The 26,080-nt window shown below is 40.7% G+C and overlaps 1 protein-coding gene across 1 annotated transcript in view; it reads right to left on the bottom strand.

Annotated features, from left to right (window-relative positions):
* RASGRF1 (Ras protein specific guanine nucleotide releasing factor 1) overlaps positions 1 to 26,080 on the bottom strand; it is a 656,364-nt gene that overhangs the window by 238,090 nt on the left and 392,194 nt on the right. The window contains exons 11-12 of the mRNA XM_086957896.1: positions 5,586 to 5,649; positions 2,552 to 2,688 (exon numbers count right to left, since the gene is read on the bottom strand). Of these exons, the coding sequence (XP_086814022.1) occupies positions 2,552 to 2,688; positions 5,586 to 5,649 (201 nt within the window). The remainder of the gene's footprint in view (positions 1 to 2,551; positions 2,689 to 5,585; positions 5,650 to 26,080) is intronic.

Below are 26,080 nucleotides of genomic sequence, written 5' to 3'. Positions count from 1 at the left end.
TAGAATTAATTGGGATTGATTTGTATGTATTTTGCAATTTAAAGTTAAAAATGGTTAATAGAATATGTTCTCCTTAAATAATATTAGAATAAAGTCAAAAGCCTTGGTCCCTTTCTAGCTCAGCGTGGATGTCTCTGTGCTAATCCTATGCTTACAAACTTTGCTAGGAAAACAGATATTGGTAGTGAGAAGATTCAGAGTCTAACCGGTGTTGGAGGGTGCTTGATATAGGAGATGCTCTCCACCTAAACTTGGTAACTACTCAGAGTTCCCTGCTTTTTTATTTGCATAATTTATGCAGTACTCTTAACTTGAAAGGGTATTGTTTTAAATTATACTGGGTACTCCCCTGTGTATGGACAAAGCTATACCTCTCATAAGAGCTCTAACAAGAGCAAAACACCAGTCAGGGGTTGCTTTTATGCATTCCAGGTTGGCTTGGACGGTATTTTAGCAATCCAAAGCTGTAATGCTGTGCCTGAAGTGGTAAAATGTTTTTGTGACAGCTCAGCATGAATAGCACTGTACTAACCCTATGCATACAGCTTTTTCGGTAAAAATGGCAAAATGCTTTGTCCCTTTCTAGCTTGGCGTGGATGGCAGTGTGTTAATCACACACTTAAAACTTTGCTAGAAAAACAGACATTTGAGGTAAGCAGATTCAAAGTGTCGCTGGGGTTGTAGGGTGCTCCATATAGGAGCAGCTGCTCACTACATAAACTTGGGAACTACCTAGAGTTCTCTGCTTCCTTATTTGGATAATTTATGAGGTACTCTAAGCCTTAAAAAGTATTGTACAAACTCACACATATAAATTCGACTCCATTTATATATATACACACATTATATATATATATATATATATATGTATATATATATATATATATATATATATATATATATATATATATATATATATATATATATATATATATATATATATATATATATATATATATATATATATATATATATATATATATATATATATATATCTTAATGGGCTTCCACGTAGGAATACACCTACCAGCATGCAGCTGCCTGGAGTGCGAGCGCATGGTGATGTACACCTTGAAGGTGGAGGAGGGTCCGAGAGACTACTGCACTGGGAGTGATCACCACAACATCTTTACACCTAATGACCCCCAGGTGAAAGGACCAGTCTGTGAAACTTGCACTGAGGAAAGCCACATCGGCTGAAACGCGTCTGCCAAGCGTTTCATGGACTGCAGGTACCAGGTGCTGAAAAGCTGAATAAATCCACTTGTGTTTAACACAGAGCTGTGTCGTGCTCTTTCTTGGCTGGGAGTGAGCATTGGATGTGTGTGTGTGTGTGTGTGTGTGTGTGTGTGTGTGTATATATATATATATATATATATATATATATATATATAACATACTTGAAATTGTTTTAATTTACCATTATTGAGTATGAGGTTATGTTTTAAAGTCCCAGACTCCTTTATTTTCTAGGGAAGGGTGTTGCAGTATCAGCGGCTGATCAAGCATGGTCAGGACTTATTACTCCTCTCTTTTGACTTAAGCAACGTTACTTTGGTAAATTTGGTTCAACATTTAAGTCTTCACTTTTGAGTAACTTTATACTCACAATTCATGAATAGACAAAAGTAGCAAAGTAACAAAAATGTGTCAGAGTACACTTACATTTATAGATTTACTCTTTATCTCTTCCTTGCACTCTCAACCCTCCACTGCCTTTTACTTCACAGCGTGCCTTATGTCATCCTTCCCTTTTGCTCTCTCTTTTATTTTTGCTCCCATTTCCCTCTTCTGCCACTTCCTGCAACTGACTGATGGCTCTTATTCTCCCTTGCTGAACCTTTCTCACCGTACCACTATCTCCTCACACTGGAATGATACTACTGACCCCTTGCAAATCCCTGTTACCCTCCTATCAATTTCTCTCCCCATTGCACTCTTTTACTTCATTCCGACCCTAATATCTGGATAATATCACTTGCTCCTGCTTTTCATTCTCCCTGCTGTCTTCCCATGCCAGTCTTTAATTTTGTTTAAACTCTCTGCCCCTGTTAATATCCTCTTCTCCCTCCCTTACTCCCTTACTGTGTCCCTCTCTTACACATATTGGAGCTATCTATTATGGTAAACAACCTTTACAACGAAACTTTTACAACGCACTACCATTACGACACAACTTTTACAACGCAAACCATTACAACACATTGTGCTGGGGGGCGCTCTAGGATAGGGAATAGGTTTAATTTACTATCCAACACCTTCCCTACTATCTACGGGGACTGGAGTTGAATAGTAAATTAAACTATTCACTATCCAGCGCCCCAAAGCACTATGCGTTGAAAGGCATGCGTTGTAAAAACCGCGTTGAAAAGGCATGCATGGTAAAAGCATGCGTTGTAACATCATACATACATCTATTATTGCCTCCTCCTGTTCTCCTGCTCTCTTCCTACTTGCCTCCCGAATATTGGTTTGGTGCATCTGAATCTGCAACTCTTTTCCATTTCCATCCACTTTTCCTTCCCCCTAGCGATCACACTCCATATCATACCTGGCTGATATCACTGGTCCATGCAGCCTTCTCCTGCCTTGATGACCCCAGCAGGATGACGACAAATGATGGTGAGTCCTTCGGCTCCACCACGATCTTGAAGTCAAGGTGATCAATGTCTGTCGCCGATGACTTTGCTTCAGTTTGAAAAAGGCAGAAAATGAAAGAAATTGGCAAATATTCACAGGCAGTGTTACTTGGTAGTGTAAAGCAGTGCTCTAAAATACTGGTGTCAGTAAACATAAGTGCACTAGAAACAGTTGTTTGCTCACATTTTACATAACAGGACACCATGTGCCACCTGCACACACATTTAAGCTTTTATATTACTGGAGATTGAATATTTGAGGCTTCCAGAGTGGCATCAATAAGGGCGGAAGATGTATACTGTCCTTCTCCAAGAATAGTCTTAGCCTCCTTCCAACAATCATCAGGCAACTATTCCAAAAATGGGGACAATGTCATGCCACAGCGTTCTACAACATTTTACCTCATTGTGTCTAGTCTCATGCTTTGATGGTTCGGGGGGGGGGGGGGGTTAGGGGTGCAACACAAGGTGTCACTGGATTGCAGGAACATCTTTCAGACACTCACCCCCAGTGTCTGAAAAGCTTCTGCGCTCCGTCCATCATCTCTTTGTGTTTGCTTTGTTTGCCCTAAGTTGGCAGGGTATGCCCAGACGTAGGTCACTTGTTCACTTTGTCACAGGATTCAAGCTAGCCTGGCTGTTGAGGGGTGTCACCCCGAAACCGGTCCCAGGATGCTTGTTTCCAGTTCAGGGAAGACCCGGCTTGGCAGCTTGGGCTGGACTGTTCCCATGAGGCACAGGGTCAAAACTGATTTGCATATAGCTTGGTCTGAACTGAGGTGGCGAAGTGAGCTAAAGAACAATGATGGATTTAACCCAGATCTGTGACTGGGGGTGAGTGACTGAAAAGTTTCAGTGCTACGTCCATCATCTCCTTTTGATTGCGTAATTGTGGTAACACCAGCTCACTGACCCATTTCCTATGGTAATGTTCCCAACTTAAAAAAATACGGGAGGCAGCGTTAAAGGGCATAAATAAAATCTTGATATCCCACTTACCCAGCTGCATCCTTCTCAGGCTTCTGAACAAGCTAACCTACCCATTGAGCTTACACTAAGGTAAAGCGATCACACATGCTCCTTGAGCTGGCAATTAAATTATCACTCCCTAATGGGGCACTGAAGATAAGAGCAGAGGTCAACGCATTCCTTGTTGTCTGTGGATGTGCAGTCGAAGATTTGGCAGTTGAGAGAGGAGGGTTAGAGTTCTGAGCAACTCCGACTCTTTAACTGGATTTCAGGTCACATTATGAGTTGGATCAGCTACATATAGTCTATGGCTGCTTCAATGTTATTTTGCTGTACATAGATACTGATAGGTTAACTTTGACTGCCGAAGGGACAGAGCCTTGCATCAGTGAATAATTTAAGTATGTGAATCTATGAAAGATCTAATACTGGAGAAGTAGTATTTACATTAAAAGTAGCCTGTAGATAAGTTGAAGGAGAAGACATTGCAAAGAAGTTAAGCTGTAGGAGATGTGGTCTGGTTGCCAGGTTTTTGGCAGTTTATAAAGATGAGTTGGTTTTATTCCCTTTTTCTGAACTCAACCAAGCTTAGTAAATTATGTGCATGTTAGGCTATTTTGCAGGATCTCTGCTCTCTTCTTTGAGGAAATTAGGAGCGATTCATTTGTTCAACCCCAATGTTAAGTACTGTGTGAAAACACTGACTTTTATATTTTGTGAAGTGATGAACCCTCCAAGACAAGAACTGAAGGTGGGTATTCTTTTGTGAATATTTGAAATGTTCATACATACACTTATTTCTGGTGTTTAAGAATGTCCAAAAATGTCAGATGATGAGGACAGTTATCTGAATGGCCACATAAACCTAAGAAGTTTGAAATTTTGAAATTTGACAGCCTTTAAGGTCACAGCGTTTGGTCAGGCTGAGGCAGCCCCCATACCTTCTTTGGAACTGAGAAACCAAGACTGGACAAAGAGGCCATCATTATCAGCTACCTGGAAATAACAATAGGTCACCTCCTAACTCACCAGCTCAGCGGTGCAAGAGAAACCAGTAACAGGCAATTACTGACAATGAGTAGACTTGGGCATGAAGTCTTCTAAAGAGTGAGTGGCGAGGTCAATTCAAAAATAGGAGTAGAGGTACTGTTGGATAGGTCTTTTAATTTGATTTGAAACAGGTGTTTGTTTTCACCCGAAGTACCTAGTTGCTTCTGCATGCTGCTGCCCTTCCTCTTTTCTTTCATCAGCTTCATCACCATGAACTTCCAGCACTGGCCTGCCCCCACGTCCCTGGCCTTGGGTTACTGTTTCAGTGTGAATGGGGGTTTATAGTTTGTGGAATTGGCAATGCTGCAGGATTTTGATTAATGGTGGCTTTGGCCTCTGACTGTTTGCGGCTATGTCAAAGCAGAAGCTCGGTTATAAAAAACACTCAGATTGTCCTCTGAATTATGCACAAAAGCAAAATGTTATTGTCTCAATTCTTTTCTAACAGTTCTGTCAAGCATATTTTGTTTATATTGGCTTACTGTGGTCTAAGCCTGGACTTAGTGGTCTATAACCTTGTTGTAAAGCCAAAAGATTATTGAAAAGAAAGAATAATACAACATGTCTATCTTCCCTCCACATAAATTGTGACTTTGCTTGTGGGCAGTTAAGCTCTCACTGACTAGGCTAAATTCCCAGGCTTGTCACAATCCGTAGAGTACATATCCTGATCCATCATACTTATCTTCAAATCTGAATCTCGCTAATTAATAAATCATCAATGTTGCTTTTTTTCTAAGTTTTTACCAGAATGATCCCAGAATACTTTAACCAAAAAATCATCTGCCAGAAATGTTATGTCCTAAATATCGGATACAAAAATACTCCTTTTGATATTAATTATATGAAATATATACCAAATGGGTCAGTATTTTTCTGATATTTAAGACACAATGTACCCTACACAGTCGTAGATTTAATACTTACATTCATCATCCGTACACTCCTGCTCCTCCATCAGCGTGCAGTCTATCAGCGAGAGGACACCGTTCTGGAAGAGACAGAATATATCAGAGCATGTTAGCAGGTCTGTAAACTGGTACCTACCAAACTCACCATAGACAAACTTACATCAGAAATCAAAGACTATTGAGACAGCCTTCACTTGTAACAAGGAACTCAATATATGTATCAGGCAGTGGCTGTGGCAAAGAAGCTCATTAAGAGAGACAGTGAAAGACAAGCTACTGCTGCTACAAGAGACAGCAACCTCTGCTATGTATGATCCAAAATATGAGCGCAACTCATAGAAACTTTAAGCAATTAATAGTTATTCAGTGACAAGTAGCTTTCAGATAACACCAACGCATTTCTACCGTGATTGATCTTGATCAAAGCTGATTCAGTGATATCCATTTACCATGTCATGAGTAAGGTAATGTGAAGTGTCAAGCAGTGCATGACAGGGGTTTAGTGAGCTATCACTATGGCAGCCCACCGAACTATAACTTGTGCTTCTGAATTTCAGTAGTTTTTAGTTTTTTTAAACACAAATATTCTGGTAAGTATAACGAAAGAACCTATATACAAACATTTGTTTCCTAGACGTAGAATTGTACATTTTCAACAACATTTTGGAAACCAAACTTTACAGAAAAGAAACAGCTGGTAATTCCATCCTCCATTATACCAGCTTCCATCCCAAACACCTTATTCGAAGTATCCCATACGGGGAAATGCTGAGAATTAAAAGAATTTGCAGCAACCCCACAGATCTCTCAATGGCTCAACATGAATGCAAAGAGCGATTCCTCGCACGAGGTTATCCCATGCACATCATTCAAACTGCCATTAACAAGACCAAGGAACTGGACAGAACTCTCCTTCTAGTTCCTAAAGCTATCAGAAATCCCCCAACTCCATCTGTGATTAAGTCAACCGAACCAGATAGTGCCAGGCTTATTGTGCCGTACAGTATCCAACAGGGCGCGATTGGCAAGATAATCAACCAGAACTGGTCACTAATACGCTCTGATCCCACAATTGGCCACAAGATGCCAGCCAAACCCAGCATCACTTTCAAAAGAGCTACCTCTCTTTACAACAGTTTAGTCTCCAACTGCCCAGAGGTTATCCCATCCAAGGATTGGCTTAAAAGCTCACGGGGGTTTAGCAAATGTCATACATGCAAAGCCTGTAATTATGGCATCAATAAAACCAGCTATTGTACAGCCTTCAGCAACAAAGAAATCAAGATCTCCAAATCCCTCCATTGCAAAACAGAGTACGCCATCTACATCTTGGAGTGTACCTGTCCCTTAAGGTATGTAGGGAGCACTAAACTACCAGCTAGTGCCAGGGTACTCCAACACATCAGAGCGATCAATAATTCCGACCCTACCTACCCGGTGGCGAGACATTTTCGTGAGGTCCACAACAACAACCTGAAGGATCTTCACTATTATGTCATCGACACTGTTCCAAAAACTAAACAGGGAGGTGATAGGGAACGCATGATGCGCATGTTGGAAACTAGATACATCCTAAATTTCAACAGCAAAAGCCCTGGAGGTCTGAACAACACTGAAGACTTACACACATGTCTGTAACTAACATCTTTGAGCCACACCCCCTCTTTCAAAATTATGTATGAAAAGTTCGGTCTCTTGTTCTCTTCCATTTTTTGTTAACCAGCCCCCTGCATCCTTTTCCAAATCTTCAGATGCATCACATCAGCATAGGGTGTACCTCACTGACAAGTGGCACCCCACGCCCAGGTCTATATTTCGTTTCAAATTAGAAATAGACCGTATATAAACTGCCCTAGGTAACTGCCTTTTGCCTCTCACCCAATCCTTTTCATTTAGGATTTTTTAAGAATTGTATTTTATTTTCAGGATTATCCTCACTGTTATTTTGAGCACTTACAGCACTTTACGCACCATTTTGCAACCTTATCCAACTGTGTTTTTCAATTGATTGCTTCATAATACAATGGAAGGGTTTTTGTCTGATCAACCGGCATTACGCCGATATTCTTCCAAATGTCCAGTAAATGTTATAATATGCATTGTGTAAATATATGAATTTTGACAATTTTTTTGTATATATGCGATCATGTGAATTTGTAAATATGGTTCAATGAAGTTATATGTTTTTATATATACATATATATTTTTTTTATACCTTAAAAGCATATGCACACTTATATTTACACATATATATATTTTTCCACGGGTATTCATACCGAAAGCCATGCATTTATGCGGATATAATTTTTTTGTGAAAAGAATATTAATTTTCTTTTTCTTTTCCTTTAAATGCAAAAATTTCCTCTATGACGTTACTGGCATTGGTGTACATTATTAATTGTTTGCCCTTCTATTAGTTGGTCAAAGCAACTCTGTAATTTTCGTGGTATTTCACAAAGCGCAGTCTATCTTCTAAACAGCGCTTAAATGTTGCTTGGTTACACACTTTTTTCTATGTCACTCACACTTGCATCACGTGTTTAAAGTGCTAGCTGTTTATAAGGTCCAGTAAAATCTGTTGACGTTGTCATGTGATCAAGCCACTTCGGTGGTGAAACGCGTTATGGCGGACTTCTGAAGGAATAAACGCTACAAGCCTTTTTGCACTCACTTTGGGCTCGTGTCTGCTTCTTTGGTGCTGGCTGGAACTTTGTCGTTGCATCCAATCTGTGTCAGCAGCTCTTCAGATATATATATATATATATATATATATATATATATATATATATATATATATATATCAGATAATTAATAAATTGAAAGAAAATGAAATGAACAAATCATTATAAGGAACTCTGTCAAGGGAGGAAACTTGGTTTTATGGCCACGCAATGATTATGTAGAGGAGGCCTATAGCCAGTTAAACAATACGGATTGTTATCGGAAGGTTGCATACACAAGATTTAAGGACACGCAGGAGGCTCTGTTTGCACATTTATTGGCTTGGAAGAGCTTGGGACTACTAAATATGAATGAATTCAAATTCTTAAAGAAAGAAAATCCTATGGTCCCGGTTATGTATTTTATACCTAAAATACACAAAAATCCTACCAAGCCTCCAGGACGTCCCATCATTGCAGCATGCGATGGCCTGTTGGAAAATGTATCTAGATATATAGACTCGTTTCTACAGGATTATGTTAAGGGCCTCAAATCTTTTGTGCAAGACACTAGTGACTTCCTAACTAAAATCCAATTTATCTAATGGCAGCCGTCCTTCTTAATGCTGGCACTCGATGTTTCGAGTTTATATACGTGTATCAAAAACCAAGATGGTCTAAGAGCTGTAGAATATTTCCTAGCCAGTAGATCTATATCCTTTGCTCAACATTCCAAAATGATTTTCAAAATGCTGCAATTTTGTCTTGAAAATAATTTTTTCCTATTTGATGGTAAAATGTACCAGCAGATTCAGGGTGTTGCTATGGGGGCCAGCTTCTCCCCCAGTTACGCCTGTTTGTTTATGGGCTGGTGGGAGGAGCTGGTCCTCATGCAGCAGCATGGACAAATATACAACACAAATGTAGTCACATGGCTGTGACACATTGATGATTTGTTTATAGTTTGGGATGGGGACCTGGCAAGCGCTTCAGAGTTCATTGAAAAATTGAAAGACAATACAGTTAATCTCCATTTTACAGCTGACATTAGCAAGTCCACTGTAACCTTTCTAGATGTACAGATCAAGGTAGAAGGGGACAAACTGACTACGTCCTTGTACTGGAAACCCATGGCCGGCAATACTTTATTGCATGCCTCTAGTGCTCATCCGTCCCATTTAATCAGGAGCATACCGTATGGTGAAATGCTCCGTATACGACGGATTTGCAGTGAAGAAGATTGCAATAACAAACTGCAAGAATCTAAGGTTAGGTTTCTAAATAGAGGGTACAGCTCCAAGGTGATAGAGTCAGCCATTAACAAATCCAAATCACAGAGTAGAAGGGATCTTCTGAAATGCAAAAACAGACAGAAGGAAAAATCTGGAATTGAGGAACCGGTTAGGCTTATCCTTAATTTTTCGAGACAGGAAAAGCTAATCAGAGGGATTGTGAGAAAAAATTGGCCCATTATCAAAAGTGACCCTATAATAGGAGGCACCCTTCCTACAAATCCTTTGGTGTCCTTCAGAAAAACCAATAGCATGGGGTCCTCATTGGTGAAAAGCAGTATTGAGGCCAGGCCTAAAAACAGCTGGCTAAGGGCTAGAAAAAGCTTTTACAAATGCTTTGTGTGCAAGGCATGCCAATATGGATTAAATACCACCAGCTATAAAACAGCTTTTGATCCAGGCATTGACAAAATTACCTTACATTTGACGTGCAAAACAGAATATGCCGTCTATGTGCTTACATGCAGCTGCAATCTAAAATACATAGGAAGCACAAAATTGCCTGCACACAAAAGGATTTTGCAGCACATTAGAGCCATTTGTAATAATGAGGAAAGCTACCCGGTAGCCACACATTTTAAACAAAGTCACAACAGCGATCCCAAATTTCTGAAATACTATGTGATAGATGCTATACTTCCTACTAAGAGGGGTGGTAATAGGGAAGCCAGGCTAAGGAGTCTAGAAACATCGTACATACTTAGATTTGACTCAAAGCACCCCAGGGGCTTGAATAATACGGAGGATCTGTATACATTTTTGTAATGAATTCTATTTCTCAGTTTTATGTATATGTATATGTATAGGCATTTATATAGCGCACTACTTACCCGTAGGGTCCCAAGGCGCTTCGACCGCTGCGAAACCCTTCCTGGCTTCCCTGAGAGATGGTCCCTTAATGGGTATCTCCAGGGTGAGACCAGGCATCCCCGGCGGTCTGGTGGGGCCGTTAGTGAAGATGAGGCAAGCTAATGCCCAGAGTTGCTGAGTGTGATCGCTGATCAGAGTGGGCACCGAGGCGAGAGAATTACCGAGTCCGCTGACCCTGGTCCAGAAACCTGCCGCGCCGGGAATCGAACCCTGGTCCCGGGCCATCCTCTGCTCTCGGGTCTGCCGCCTCTAACCAGTGAGCCACACTACTTCACTTTTTTACTCACAGTTTTTCAACCTATGTGAGCAGTAATGATAGTATGTATATTTATTTCTATTTATGAATCCATTTTATGACATTCTGATATATATTTATACAATACTAATATACATATACAGGTTGGAGTTACATTGAGCACAGAGCCATATTTATTGGATGTTTAACAATTGCAAAAACAAGTCGATTCACTTTTTCCACTATCACTGTTCTTTTAGTATGTGAGTAGGATTTTAGGACATTACTATTTATATGTTTTATCGATTTTAGGGTTGATTTTAAGGTTGATTTTAAGACCTATTGTACAGAAAATATTTAATATTTCTAGCAATTAACAATGGTTTTTTAACTGTATTGATCCTTGATGAAACGACTATGTAGAATGGATGTCCCATTGTCCTTAGCCCTGCACTTTAAAAGAACATTACATAGCACAGGTCAGTTGGAATAGATGTTTTGCTCTTGTGGAGAGAAAAACTTTATGGTATTTGCACTGTCACAGGTTTGCACATTTATTTATTTATTTATTTATTCACTTAGGATATAGGGTGTTTTTAGACATAGTGAAATACTTTTAGTCTTTTAATGCATTTAAGCAGGTATTAATTCATATATACAATTGTGATATCATGTAAGCGTGTTTTATTTAAAAACATGATGAAAATTATGCATTTATGCAAAAATTGAAAATGTAAAAGACATACAAGTATAAAGTATGGTTTCAATGTCTATGATATTAGAGTTGCACTAGCACTTTAAAAGGAAACGAAAAAATCACTGAGATGTCATGTGATCAAGGGAGGGATCTCCCGAAATGCGTCATGGCGGCATCGGCGAAATAAAATTATGCACTGGAAATTACCTTGGGTCTGCGCTGGTCTTTTTCAAAGACATTGAAATTACGAGGCGAGGTTGGATTTTTATATATATATATATATATATATATATATATATATATATATATATCAACTCCAAACTTCCCCAGTGTGCCAGTGCACAGACAGGAACACAGACGTAAAATATAGCCGGAATCAGACTTCTTTCCAATTAGTTTATTTTCTTATGCTAGTGAAATGGTGCATGCCTCAGACGCGTTTCGGACACGAGGCTGTGTCCTTGCTCACTGATACAACGTGGAGGCTACCACAGGGATTTAAAAACACAAGTTACGCGCCATTTCTCAGTTAACAGTAAAAATAAACAGAGAACATCCCTGGAAACAGTTTCTATACAAAAATGTTCGGCCATCTTATAGTGTCCAACAATGAATACAAATATTCTTGTGGCGCTGCAATATATACATAATCCATACAACAGATTGTAAATCTGGCAATCAATGCATGCATCGACTTTATACCCAAATGGCATTAAAAATTCAAAAATATTATAAAAGTTCATGTAAAGGGCAAAGTGCTAAGTATCAATTTTGTTGAATTGGCAAATTTGGACGCAATGTTGATTAACCATATGAAAAATTAAAATGTAAAATACATGATACTGGCCCATCGAATCTGTACATATATATATATATATATATATATATATATATATATATATCAAAAATTGTTAAGTACCAATACTATTTACAGTCCGGTTATAATCAGTGCAAATACGTAGATCTTATTCGAAGCGCCTTACATGGCATACTGTATATATCTCTCTCTCTATCTCTCTCTCTCTCTCTCTCTCTATATATATATATATATATATATATATATATATATATATATATATATATATATATATATATATATTATATATATGTTCATGCAAAAGACAAAGGTTAAACCATTGTTATAGTACAGAAACTTTTATTTATTGTTTCTATACAAATCAAACTTAAAGTACAAACACTTAAGAAATTCTTAAGTTCTAGTTATTACATTTATAATTTACGTACTGTGTTCTCACAAAAGTTTGGATTTGCAATGTTATAACTGTTCTTGTAAATACTAGGGTCCTTATTTATGAGGCCTGCAATAGTTTTGCACCACCGTTGCATTACCTTTTGTGACTTTTTGTGTTGTACCCTATTTACAAAGTGACGCATCTAAGCAGATACGTCACTTTGTAAACCCCTGCGCTACATTATACCTGCGTCAGGTATAATTTATGCAGGGAGGGCGTTTCCACGCAAGTAAGCTTCGTAGAAGTGACGCAGTGAAATCTATGAGATTTCACTGAGCCACTTCTAGTGCGCAAATGAGTCAAAACCTAACGCCAACCTCACGGCAGGCATATGGGCGACTGCATTGCTGGAGTTGTGTCACACTTCCGACACAACTCCAGCAATGTATCATTTTTGTACCGACAAATACTTCAGTAAAACTGACGTATCTGTCATTCCTTGCGACATGATGCGTCATAAAGTAATATGACACATCCATCATGTCGCAAGGAGAGCGCAATGAAAAATGACTTATCACTGTTTTCACGCAGCAATGCGTCACTTTTCATAAATAAGGTTATATTATTTTACATGGTTTAATGAGATAATATAAAATGCTATAAGCAGTGCATGGAGAAATTGCGAGTTATATTTAATGTTGTGTGGCTAATGCCTTGAATACCTCTGTATGGAGGTGCACGAGTTATAATAATTTGGTGTAGTGTAAATTATACACTAAAGGTATAGGTTTAGAAATTAAATATTTTGTGTAATTTAACTTTTGGCTAATGCATAAATAGAGTTCTATTAATTTAAAGGTGGTAAATGAATTATGAATATAGCTATAATTGAAGAATTACTAATGTTTCTAATGTTTATTTTAAGTTTGGGTTGTATAGAACGAATACAAAAAAGTTTTATTATTTGTAACAAAGTGTTAACCTTTGTTTTTTTTATTAAATTTCAATGTTTTTTTATTTTTAAGAAAAATTTTTTATACATAGAGTTTACTTTCGTCAAGTGTAGTGTCATTACTATGTGGTATACTAGAGTGGAGGAAAGTGTTTTAAAATGTACTGTGGTCGTGTATAGTGTCGTAGAGTGCAGTAGAGTGCAATGTGATACAGTGCACAGTGGAATATCATACAGTGGAGTGGAGTGGCGTAGAGTGTAGTGAACTAGAGTGGAATAGCGTGTAGTGGTGTACAGTAGAACAGCGTAGAGTGGAGTTGCGAAGAGCGGAGTGGAGTAGAGTGGAGTGTGGTCATAGTAACAGCATAGAGCGCAGTGGCATATAGTGGAGTGGTGTACAATGGAGTGAGGCACAGTGTAGGGGCATACAGTACTATAGCATAGAGTGAGTGTTGTAGACTATAGTGACGTAGAGTGGAATAGCATATAATGGCGTTTCAGAAAGTTAAGTGTCGTAGCGTGTAGTGGCATAGAGTGGAATAGCATATAGTGAAGTGTCCTAGAGTTTAGTGGCGTGAGTGATGTTGCATATAATGGAATAGCATCAATTGAAGTAGGTTAGAGGAGATTAACTAGAGTGAAGTGACATTGGGCCTCGTTCGGATGTCGGTGGGACATCCGAATATGGCCCAAGGGGACCCCTTGCCATTTGTGACAGGTTTTACCACCTACTTGAAGTAGGCAGTAAAGTGCATACATCCCCATGTGACTCACTATTAGGAAGGGATGTCCTTGATACACCCATTCCTAATATGACTCATAAAAACGATTTTGCGAGTTGGTGATATGTAACCAAACCACAAAATAAGGTTAGTACATGTCGAAAGTCTATTTAGCAGTCGCAAACGGCCCGATTCTTCATTTCTGACCGTTAAAACCTTTTGTACATGTGGCCCTTATTTTCTGATCCAGTATTGGATCTTTTATGGAATCACATGTTTCAATCAGAATAGATAGCAGTTATATAATTATATATAAGATTAAGCTAAACATAACATAATTTCAGACGATGAATATAATCAAACAAGGCTCACTTTATTGGAATAGATGGCGCAAAACTGCTTGTCCTACCGCCTCACTGCATTGTGACAATTCCAGGCAATATTGGGAACATATGCCATTTTTTGTAATGTCGCTGCTCAGCATATGCTTTTAACAGGTACTCCAGCAAAAAGAACTGCTGTTGTAGCCACTGCCTTAGTAGAGTGTGCTTTGACCTTACCTGTCAAAGGCCTACCAGCCTTAGAATGGCTGACTTGATAAGCAGTTGATATCCATCGAGCTATGCTCGCTTTCGAAACATGGCCACCTCGTTATGGTTCCTGTATGCTACTAGCAGTTGGTCTGTGTTTCTGAACTACTTAGTGCGATGCAAATAACATTTTACAGAAGGAGATGATGGAGGGAGCGGTGAAAATTTTCTGACACTCATCCCCTTTCACAGATCTGGGTTGAATCCATCATGGTTCTTTAGCTCACTTCGCTACCCCAGTTCAGACCCAGCTATATGCAAATCAGTCTTGACCCTGTGCCTCATGGGAACAGCCCAGCCTGAACTGCCAAGCCATGTCGTCCCTGGACCAGCCAGGCTAGCTTGAATCCAGAGGCAAAGTGAGCAAGGGACCCACGTCTGGGCATATTTTATGCATCTCTTTATATCCAATGTGGGAAGTGATTTTTCCACTGCTATCTGTGGATTCGGGATGAATGTTTTGAGTACAATAGGCTAATTTGGAAGAAAATCTGTAGGGACCTTTCTAATGAACCTGGTATTAGTCCTTAGAATCACAGTGTCATTCTTAAACTTCAAGAAAGGTTCCTTAATGGTGAACACTTGTATTTCACTCACCCTTCTGGCTGATGTAAGAACCAATAGCAATGCCACTTTCTATGCTAGCAATTTGATCTCTGCCTTATGTGTAGGTTCAAAGGGACTCTTCATCAGCTCTGCCAGTATTGTGTTAAGTTGCCAGGTTGGAGGGGAAGACTTTATCGGAGGGAAGGCTCTGAAAAGACCGTTAAAGAAATGCCTAATGACTCTAATAGTTCCAGAAGTGCTTCTGTATTTTGAAGCGGCAGGCAGATGCACCTTAATATAAGCATGAACTAAGCCTGAATTTGTCAATGAAAGGTAATATTTTTTTCTGGCGGTGCCAAGATAGGGTGTATATTCGTCTTTTGGCATCATAAACAAAAACACTTCCAGTTCAATCTGTATCGTTGTTTGTGTTATCAACTCCGGCTCTTGCAATCATATCTCTGTATTCTTGACGGATATATATATATTTGTGAATTCATGGTATTTAGGAGCCAGGCGGATCAGTGCAGGAAAGTCAGGTTCAGATTAATTACTTGGGTGTATAAGTTCCTCAGAGGTTTCAGCGGCATGTGACTTGTCTCTGATAGTAGTAGTAGTAGTTCCGTAAAACAAGTGTTGCCTGGGCCATCGTAGAGCAATCATCGTTATTCAACATGGCTCCCTCTTTTTCTGAGGAGTCTGAGTATGAGAGAGATTGGGAGAAAAGCATATGCAAAGCTCGCTTACCATCTGATTGAAAATGTATTCTCCCATGACCCCTTTGAGGGTGCCAGCTTGATTAAAATTGGCATTTCCAGTTCTCTTGAGTTGCAAAGAGATCTAGGGTCGGTTTGACCCATTTTTGGAAGACCTTGCTCAGAGTGAACTGACTTAGCTCCCATTTGTGGCAGCTGTTTTTTATTCTGCTTAACGTATCACCAAACTGTTGTTTGTGCCTGGTAGACGTTCCTCTCATAATGTTATTTGAATGTGTCACAGCCCATTTCCAGAGTCCTTGTGCTTCATTTGATAGGACCAGAGATCTTGTGCCCCCTTGCTAGTACAAGTAGTGCATACTGGTTGTGTTGTCTGTGCTTATTAGCACTGATGATTCCATTATTCTTGGCAGGAAAGCTTCATGAAATTACTCAGAGCTCTAGGAAGTTTATGTGCATTTTTCTTTGATTCATGGTCTATTTTCCACTTACTTGGAGGCCCTGCAAATGAACACCCCAACCATCTAGGGAAACGTTTGTAGTGATGACATGGTAAGGTATTTTGGGTAAAAATGTTAGACCCCATGACAGATTGTCGACCTCAGTCCACTAGGGTAGAGGCTTTGCTATGGTCGATGTGATGTTGATCAGATTGAAAAAGCAAACAGAAATTACTTTCTTTTCAATAGTCTTCGTGCTAATATTAAAAGTCTTTTCTGTCATTGGTTTGATAAGAATGCCTCGTCTTGAAGTATATCCAGAATTGACCCAGGAACTTTATCGTAAGTGAAGTATGGAGGAGTGACTTCTGATAGTTGACGGTTAAACCCAAACCTTGGAATAACTGTAGACAGGCTGTTATTGCTCTTGACGCCTGATAAGCAGTTGATGCTTTTATGAGCCAATCGTAGAGGTACGGGAATACTTGGAATCCCTTTTGCCTTAGGTGGGCTGCACTGGGGGTAGACATTTCGTAAATATGATAAGGGCTGTTTGAGGTCAAAGGGGAGGACTTTGAATTGATAGTGCTGACTTCCCTGAGTCTGAGGAATTTGCAATGTTTCTGATGAATACGGATATGTGAATAAGCATTTTCTACATATAAGGTTGTCATGTAATCTCCCTGATGCAGGAGTTGCAGAAGGTCTTGAAGGGTTATGATACAAAAGGACTGCTTTTTCAGGTATTTGTTCAACATTTGGAGATCTAAAATAGGTCGCCATTCCCCTGATTTCCTCTTCATTAGGAAAAAAAACTGGAGTAGAAACTCATTCTTTTCTGAGAATGTGGGACCTTCTCTTTTGCTCCTTTGTGAAACATGGCTAACACTTTCTTTTGAAGTAGATCAAGATGAAGTGGGTGCGCTCCTCTAGGTGGAGTGTTCGACGGAATCTGTAGGAATTCTAAGGTATGATCGTATGTGATGAGGTCCAATACTCATCTGTATGAAGTTATTTTCTGCCATTGATGGGAAAAGTTGGAAATGTTTTCTCTAACAAGTTAAAAAAATCTGTAGTGGGTGCAAATGGCACTTATGAGATGCCACTGTTTTCTGCCAGTGTCTCTGTGTTTGAGATGCTTGCTTTCTCCTTGGTGCTTGATTGGTGCAAGCTGCTGCAAGCAGCAATCTATAAGTCTGCTGTTGTTGGGGAAGTCAGTATTGGTGCTAAAAGGGCTGATAATGCTGATACCTCTGGTAGTACCCTCTATATGAAAACAAGCCTCTTCAATGTACCACTCGAAAAAAAGGCACCTTTCTAGTTTGTAAGGTGCCCAATGATCTTGCAGTGCCTGTGCCTTCCTTTATGGCTTGCAAGGTGTCATCAACATGCTTGCCACACAAAGCCTCTCTCATATGGCATATCTAATATTTTGCTCTGCACTTCTGGCCTGAATGATGGAGTCTTCAACTATCCTTGATGCCTAAGAACCGCAGACCCTGCCAGATGTCTAAATCATGTTATAGCTATATCCATAGCACAAAGCATAATCTCTGAAGAGGTTCCCTCTCCTTCCTACAAGATTTTCTTTACCTCCCCTTTTTTAGGCAGAAGATCTATACATGCGGCAATGTCTGACCACATCTGCGTGAAGTATCGTCCCAATATTGCTAACGAATCAGTCAGTCAAACCATTGTCCTGACATCATCAAGAACATTTTGTCCATTTTATCAAGGCGTCTGCCTTCTCCATCAGGTGGTGTTGATATTGGTGTTGAATGATTCCTGGACAGGCGCTGGGCTGCCTGTGTCACCACAGAAGTTGTCTTTGGGAGTCCAACTAGACATGCAGGTGAATCCTCAGAAGCCTTGTATTTTTTATCAATCCTTGGCAGGACAGCTGATACAGTGGTAGGAGTTTTCCCAATCTTTATACCTTCCTCCTAAATGTTCCGTGAAATCATACAAGAAGCAATCCGATTGCTTAATCGTTCAAGGCAATTGAAATTGTTTCACAGCTATTTCCATGAGACTTTGGAAGCCTCCGATATCCTGTGGTGGAGAGTCCACTGGTTGCAGAGCAGGTGGAGAAGGTGTTGGAATTAAATAATCATCCCATTCATTGGGAGTAGACTGATTATTGGGGATTTCCCCTTCCTTCCTATCCTCATTGGGGTTCACTGACAGAATATCGACAGACCCAATATAGACCTACAAGAATATCGAGTACAGAATATCGATGGACAGAATATTGACATTCTTACTCTACAAAGGTAAGTACAAAAATATCGAAACCAAAATATCATTGTTTAAAAATATTGTTCTTTAAAATATCATTTTTTTAAATGTCTTAAAAATAGTATAAATTTAATTAAATACTAAATATAATTAATAAAAACATAGAATTATTTTAGAAAGTTAAAAATGATAAATAATAAATGTAATATAAAAAAATTAAACACATTGAAAAAATGTATATATATATAAACTTAATATTAATAAATAATGATTTTATGTAATTATTTATTTAATTTAATCATAAAATGTTAGGAAATAATAAAAATTATAAATACATATATATACAAAAACCTGTAATATAAATATAAAAATGAAATATATATAAATTAAAATATTAAAAGTAATAATAACTATAACAGTAGGGAAAAAGTTAGATAGCGTAGGGCAGTGTTTCCCAAACTGGGGTCCGTGGACCCCCAGGGGTCATGACACATTCCCAGGGGGTCCACAGGCAGCAATTTTTAAAGCACTGTAAAGTTCTTTGTCGAAGTAGCAGTTTTTGAGCAATAATAAAAGTATCAAGATAACACCAGTGATAAATGTACCTGCTGGAGAGAGATGAGTTTTGTCCAGTGGCCGGCTTGACTTATCTAATGTAGCACAGAGGGTTAATATGCCTGCTGCAACGAACATGTGTCAGCCTTTTAAAAAACAGTATTTTATGTGCATAGGTCAGTGGGTTACTGCTTTTGTCACAGAGATTCTTTTGTTACTCTGCAGCTTATAAGAGACAATCATAATCTAGCAGTGACCTATAAACTGTCAACAAGGAGCTGCTTACACACTGCATGGTGCAAGTTAATAACTAATGTTTTTTCCCAGTTTTTCATTATCCTGATGCTGCTAAAGGGGTCTATTTGGGTGGAAATACATTTTTATTGTTAGTCAATGCCAACCACTGTGTTATGTTCTGAATCCTGAGTATGTGCTTTTCCAGACCAAGCACTCTTTAAAAATGCCTACCAGTATGAAAGATATGTGAATCCTACACCTTGTCGTCCCCTTTGCCTTATGTAACATTTTAATTACACTGATTTACTAATATGATTCATTGTCTCTATATGTGTGTGATGTAAAGTGCTCTGATATTCTACAAAGGTATGAGAGATGCTATAAAACAAATGAAATATATGTGACAGATGTGCTTTGGGGAATTGAAAGGAACGGTTGAAGCGTGATAATAAGGGAATCGTTGAATAACACCAACAGTGATTGTTGCATCCTGGTGCATAATAAGGTCATCATTTACTATTCTTTATAAGCTAATACAATTCAATATATAATGATACATGTGTTGCAGAATGCACCATTGTAGCCTACATTTTCTTGGGGGAGAGCATACCAAAGCCCCCTTTGTAGTGGTCAGGCTCACTGTATGGAACTGGTCTGAAAACATTTGCCAGGGCGGCTTTAGGTTTCCACTCTGGCCCTGTCAGGAGCAGGAGCCTTGTACTGCGAAATAAAATGAACCATTTAAAAGTTAATCAGGAAGATGCATCCCCAACCTTCCCATTAAAATGTTCAGTTTTTTGCAAACTCTTTCAATATAAAGTACTAGCATCCTTAGTAATTCGAGTATTTCTTTTATCTGCACGTGTGTTTTTTTTATTACTCTTTCAATGTTTGAAATTTAAATCATACAAATTGCTGGGGGTCCCCGGCTTCCAGTGGTGAGTCAATGGGGGTCCTCAGGAGACAAAAGTTTGGGAACCACTGCTCTAAGTGAAGCCTATCTTGAAGACTCATGCTGAGTCATTTTTAAAAGTTTCCTAGGTGTCTCCGGTGACCCCTGGTGTGATCTTTCCCTTTTTTTTAGATATTTCTTGTGAGAGTGGAATTCTCACTATCCTCCTTCTCAGAAAGAACAGACTTCCTTAATTTTAAATTCTGCAGCCATAGTAAAAGCCTCCCTTCTCTTCCTTTAAGAGTTTCGGCAGAGTAAGTGAGACAGATCTCACAGTCTTGTGGGCAGGATAAAGGCAGTACATACAATCCAAATGTTTAGGTATTACTGCAGTACTGTGTAGACTTTTTACTGAAAATTAAAATATTTTAAAATGGAAAATACACTGGAGTTCCCCCATATTTGTAAAATATAGGGCACTATTGTATATTTTTAATTATTAACTTTAAAAAATATATATTTTTGTTACTGCAGTACTCCCAAGGCAGTACCGCAGTGGTAAAGCGTATTTTTAACATATTCATTTAAAACAATATATATTTTTGGTACTGCAGTACTCCCGAGTCAGTTTGTTGGTGTGAGAAGGAGGTTCTGACCACCTGAGCCACCCGTATATTGTGCTTTTGAACACCTGATTTTTGAGCTTTTACTGTGGGAGAGCCTCATAGGCTGGGACTCACTAACAGTAAATTCATGATAAAATGGACTGCATGTGGATTTCATTATTGTCTGCTGCAGTCAGGGTCAGGGGCACTGGACTGGTTACATGTGGACATGTATGCACATGTGTGTGCACCTGTGTAAGGCTGCACGGGGAGATTCCTGTTGTGCGGAACCCAGGAGCTGGTACAGATAGAATGGTGTTTAAGGAACTATGCAGAGTTTTCTGGTGACATGGAAAAGGGCCTTATAATGTGGGGAGACACATGTAAGGGATAGTCAGTGTGATTTACTGTTTCACTGTAGGAACTCTCCATTATTCTCCTATAGAGACAGAGACCACATGGGGTAGTTTCAGTTCCCTGGGGCCTACTAACTTCAGACACGCAACAAAGTACACTGTAAGTGGTGTAAAAATAATTATTCGGCTGAGTCCAAAGGCATATCTGTACTGCTTATGGGTCATCCAGAAATGCCATATTCCTCTGACACAACCAGAGCCCAGCCGGGTGTGATACTGCCAGGGTGGATTCATTACCTTCCTCCCTAAGCAGTAGAATCAGAGGCTTAGCCCTTCACTGCATTCCCAAGGGTGAAGGTCTTCTCTCCAGGAAGGAGAGATGGGTTGAAGCTGCAGATGTCACCCGGTGCCAGGCACCAGGCCATGAAGGCAGCAAGGGGAAGGGGGCTTTCCAGAGACCATGTGGCATGAGACCCTTGGACGGCGCCATCTTGAAGTATATTAGAGGCCTCTGCAGGAGAAGATAAAACCCCCATATGCGATCTGGGAAGTGGCAATTCAGATGACGGAGTCAGAGAGAATTTGAAAACTTTAATTAAAACTACTTTATAAGGTGGTTAAACCAGCCAACCTGAAAATAAATCACTTCTTTACAGTTAATAGGCTTTATTGAACTTCTCAGAAACGTGCAAAATGTATATCAGCTCCAACTCCTAGATGCGATAGTTGCGGTATGCTAAGTGCCAATGATCTTCATATGTTTTTTGAATTCCCCAAATTACAGGAGTATTGGCACACGGTCGAGAAAGTAATTAATGACATTCTGCTGGCCAATATGAAAATGAGCTTATCATTGATACTGATGGGGCTAGAAGACCAGCCTACTCTGTCCCTATTGGCAAATAGGCAGGATTTAATTTTTTGTATGATCCTCCTTGCCAGGAGAGAGATCTGCAAGAGATGGATCGACCCCATTCCACCTCGTGGCCTCGATTGGCTCCAGTCAGTTAAAACTATATGTAAAATGGATACAGGAATCGAGTGTGGTTCATGCAGTAAGATCTGGGACGATTATTTGAACTGGAGTGGAATAGTAAGAACTTAACTTTGTTGTCCTATGATTACACCTGCATGGAACCAGTAACCAGGTAACTGGATGGCAGGGTTAGATGTTTAATTGCAAATTGCCTGAGGTGGTACAGGGCGGGCATCAGGATTGACTTTGCAAACACTGGTGATATGAGGAAAAAAAAGAGGCCTCTGCAGGAAAGAGGGATCAGGGGCAGCAGGGTGATGTGTTGCTGTAGGATAGGGCCGAAGTGCCTTCCTGCCAGCCCCCTCCAATTTCTCTTAAGAGGTCTTGCACAGGAAGAGGAACTCTCTCTGGGGTGTGGCCTTGCTGAGGAAGACTGGTGCTGGAGCCTGGCACCATGGGCAGTTGGAAGAAGGAACACACTGACTTTCCCAGGAGTCCAGAGCCAGTAAGATTAAGCCTGGGCCTCTGTGCAAGGAAAAGAGAGGCCCAGAAGGAGGCCATTCGGAAGAGGAGGAAGCTGGGGAGCGCTGTTGTGCCCCCGGTGAAGAGGTTTCTGGGGTCCGGGATCCCATCTCTGGGCCTGCCAATGAAGAAGAAGTCGGGGAGAGCCGCCGCGCTCCTCGTGAAGGTGGGTGGGGCACAGGACTCTTTCCTGGGCCCGGATGCCGGAGGCGAGGAGGGCCGTTGCAACCCCGAGGCCCGCCTGACCGGCCGCAGACTCTGTGTCTGCCTGTAGGAGCAGGCATACTAGAATAAAGACCCGGCTCCTGCCGCCGCCGTGAGGGTGCTGGCTAGTCAAGGAGCAGGCGAGAGCAGCCAGGGGTGGGCTTCCTAAGCTGCTCTCCAACTTACCTGGATGCAGGGTGCCCAGAAGGAACCGGGCCCCCGAGAAAGGGAAAACGCTGCTTGGGCCCGCCAACTAGGCAGTGAGGCTCTCCCCGTAGCAGCAGGAGAGCCGCTGCTGAAATATGCACTGAGCAAAAAATACAGTGTTCACGAGGGACTCGTGTACAATGAATATATACAGAATATGCAAGCTGAAATAACTCGCTCAAATTAATTAAAGACAAGTAATAGAGAAAGCCAGGATGCCCCCAAGAGGTGTGGACATTTCAAGTGGATCGATAAATGTGAGTCTATCCGGAAAGGGTTGAGGAATGGCGCAGATTTATTAGCCTGCACTAAGGAACAGATCTCGTAGCACCACCTAACCAGGGCTCTGACTCGACCTATCCATGATCTAAATATGTACACTCTATGGGGTCCGGTAGGATGGCGGGCGGATTGCAATCCGCCCACCATCCTCTCCCGAATCCCCCCGCCATATTAATATGGCGGGGGACCGCGGCGGACAGAAATACCGCCCGCTGCTTTTCCTCCTTGGTCACCTTGTGTCCGGGGCGGAAAAGGAATAATATGGTGGCGGTGTCTACTAGACACCGCCAGCCATATTACGATGGGCCCGGGCAGGTGCCTTTCCGTGGAAAGGCATGCGGTCTTCCTTTCGGGGGTCCCCTGCGGGCCCCCCAAAATGAAGGAGGGGTAGGGGGTGCACCTGGAGGGGTACCTGTGGTACCCCCCTGCATTTGCATATACAATGCGGTAGGCACTGCGCGGTGCCTGCCGCATTGTGTATGCAAATGCATACATGCATTTATGGCATTGTGGCAGGCGGTGCAGAGAACACCGCCCGCCATAATGTTATAAATGCAGGATGCGGCCGACACTGTGGCGGCTGCATCCTAATACCACCCACAGGATCCCGCCCTTATGGCGGGCGGTCCCGAGTCTCGATAGGATGGCGGGCGGGCTAAGTCCGCCCGTCTTCCTAATGACCCCCTTTATATCAGAACCAGCCTGCCAGGGCTCTGACTAGATCTTCCCAGACCTGAGTGCGTGCACTGGCTACAAAATTAGCACTACGGGTGTAAGTGTAATTGCACTGTATAATCTCAATAAGCGAAATAGGTTGAATATTATCACTGTAATGTGAAATCGTGATTTTGATGAGGAAACATATGTATGCATCTTCCACTTCAATATGTTATAAAAATGATGTATACCTACTTTTGACCGAAGTATGTGAACTGTATATAACCAGCACCAGATAGTCAGGGCTCTGACTATACATATCCTTGATCTAATGTAGGGACTGTACAGGCAGGCCTGAAGTGAAAACCTGCCCATTTTCACCGAGTGGTGGCCCCAGGAAGGTGGTGTCACCACCATTTGTTGCCAAAGGTGCAGTGGGAGCTGCAGGAGCAACGCAGACCCCCCAGCACACAAGTAGAACGTTCCCATCCTAAGTCTCTGGGGACCTAAAGGAAATAACCCCTCAAGGATGCAGCCATGTTTTAAAACTTACATAATGCTGGAACATTTGTCCTACACTTTGGTGCTAACGTTAGGACTGCACAGAGATGTGACAGGCTGAACTTGGGATGCCTTTGGGGAGACTTCCCCTAGAGGTGAAGAGATGCAATTGCACAAGTGGAGCATTTACGTAACATCGTTCCTTTTGGAGACTGGCAGACGCATACAATATGTGAAATGATAAGTAAATTAGAAATACGTTGCTAGGCATTCTTGCAGGGGTACCTGGTTGTAATTGCATAATCCTGTGATTATAAATGTGATGCCTTTTAGGGGCTGTGATTGACTTGCACTGATCGTGTTACCAAATATGATAAGTACCTGTCATTCCAAGTGATGCTCAGACATGTATTCTTGCTACTGCATTAGTTGAACAACCAGACTGTCAGCCACTGTGATTTAAGTGTGTCTACTGTAAGGTCAGTATGAGAGGCTCTCAGTCAGGGTTATGTGTCACTATGGCAGGTGTTCCCATTGTTAATGCTTGTTGAGATAATGAGATGGGCCGCCACTGGGGTGGTGCCAGTGGGAAGGATCCTCACTCCAGGTTATGGTCAACCCGTTGCATTTGGGGGCAAGATGATGTTCATACATGTGAGGGGTATTACTAGACCCCCCACTTGCGGGAGGCGTGGAAATGTTTACGCGATGATAAGAAGTATTTCTAACTGCTTATGTATATTTGTAAATTGATACATAGTATTGAGCAGTGTGTGTGTAATAAAAGTACAGACTAGACAATCAATTATTGAGTGTTATTTATTTCTGCATACCTTTAAATGGAGATTACTAGCCCACACCACCTCCCTTGAGTAAGCCATAGACTGCTCTGCAACGCTATCCTCTGAGAGTCAAGCGCTACAATGGGATGTTTGGTTCCCAGTGAAGGACAAATGTAGACCTATTTATGCTGGTCTCACAACTAATGCCTCGTTTTCCAACAGTTGGAGATTCATCAAACGTGAGCAAAATTATTAACGGTGGAAAATCTGAGGAATCCCTATCTCTGATAACCTTAACTATAACTACAGAGTGGCTACTGTAACATGTTTGTATTAATATCGTGAACAAGGCTCGAGCGAGTGCCGAAAAGCGTTGATGTTTATTCTGATGCCATTTCAAGAAAGGAACAAACACAGCGTTCCTTGAGTGCCGGTCCCTTCTTTATTATGAAAAGTGACATGTGTGCTTTATGTATATATATCAGTATATATATATATTAAAGGGTGCACAGTCAAAATATCGATTCCAAATTATCGACCAACATTAATATCGAGTTAAAAATATCGAAGGTGAAGAATATTGA

This window comes from Lissotriton vulgaris, chromosome 2_1 (genome assembly GCF_964263255.1).
Source record: "Lissotriton vulgaris chromosome 2_1, aLisVul1.2, whole genome shotgun sequence".
NCBI classification, from domain to species: Eukaryota; Metazoa; Chordata; class Amphibia; order Caudata; family Salamandridae; genus Lissotriton; species Lissotriton vulgaris.
This window is presented reverse-complemented; position numbering and strand designations above follow the sequence as displayed.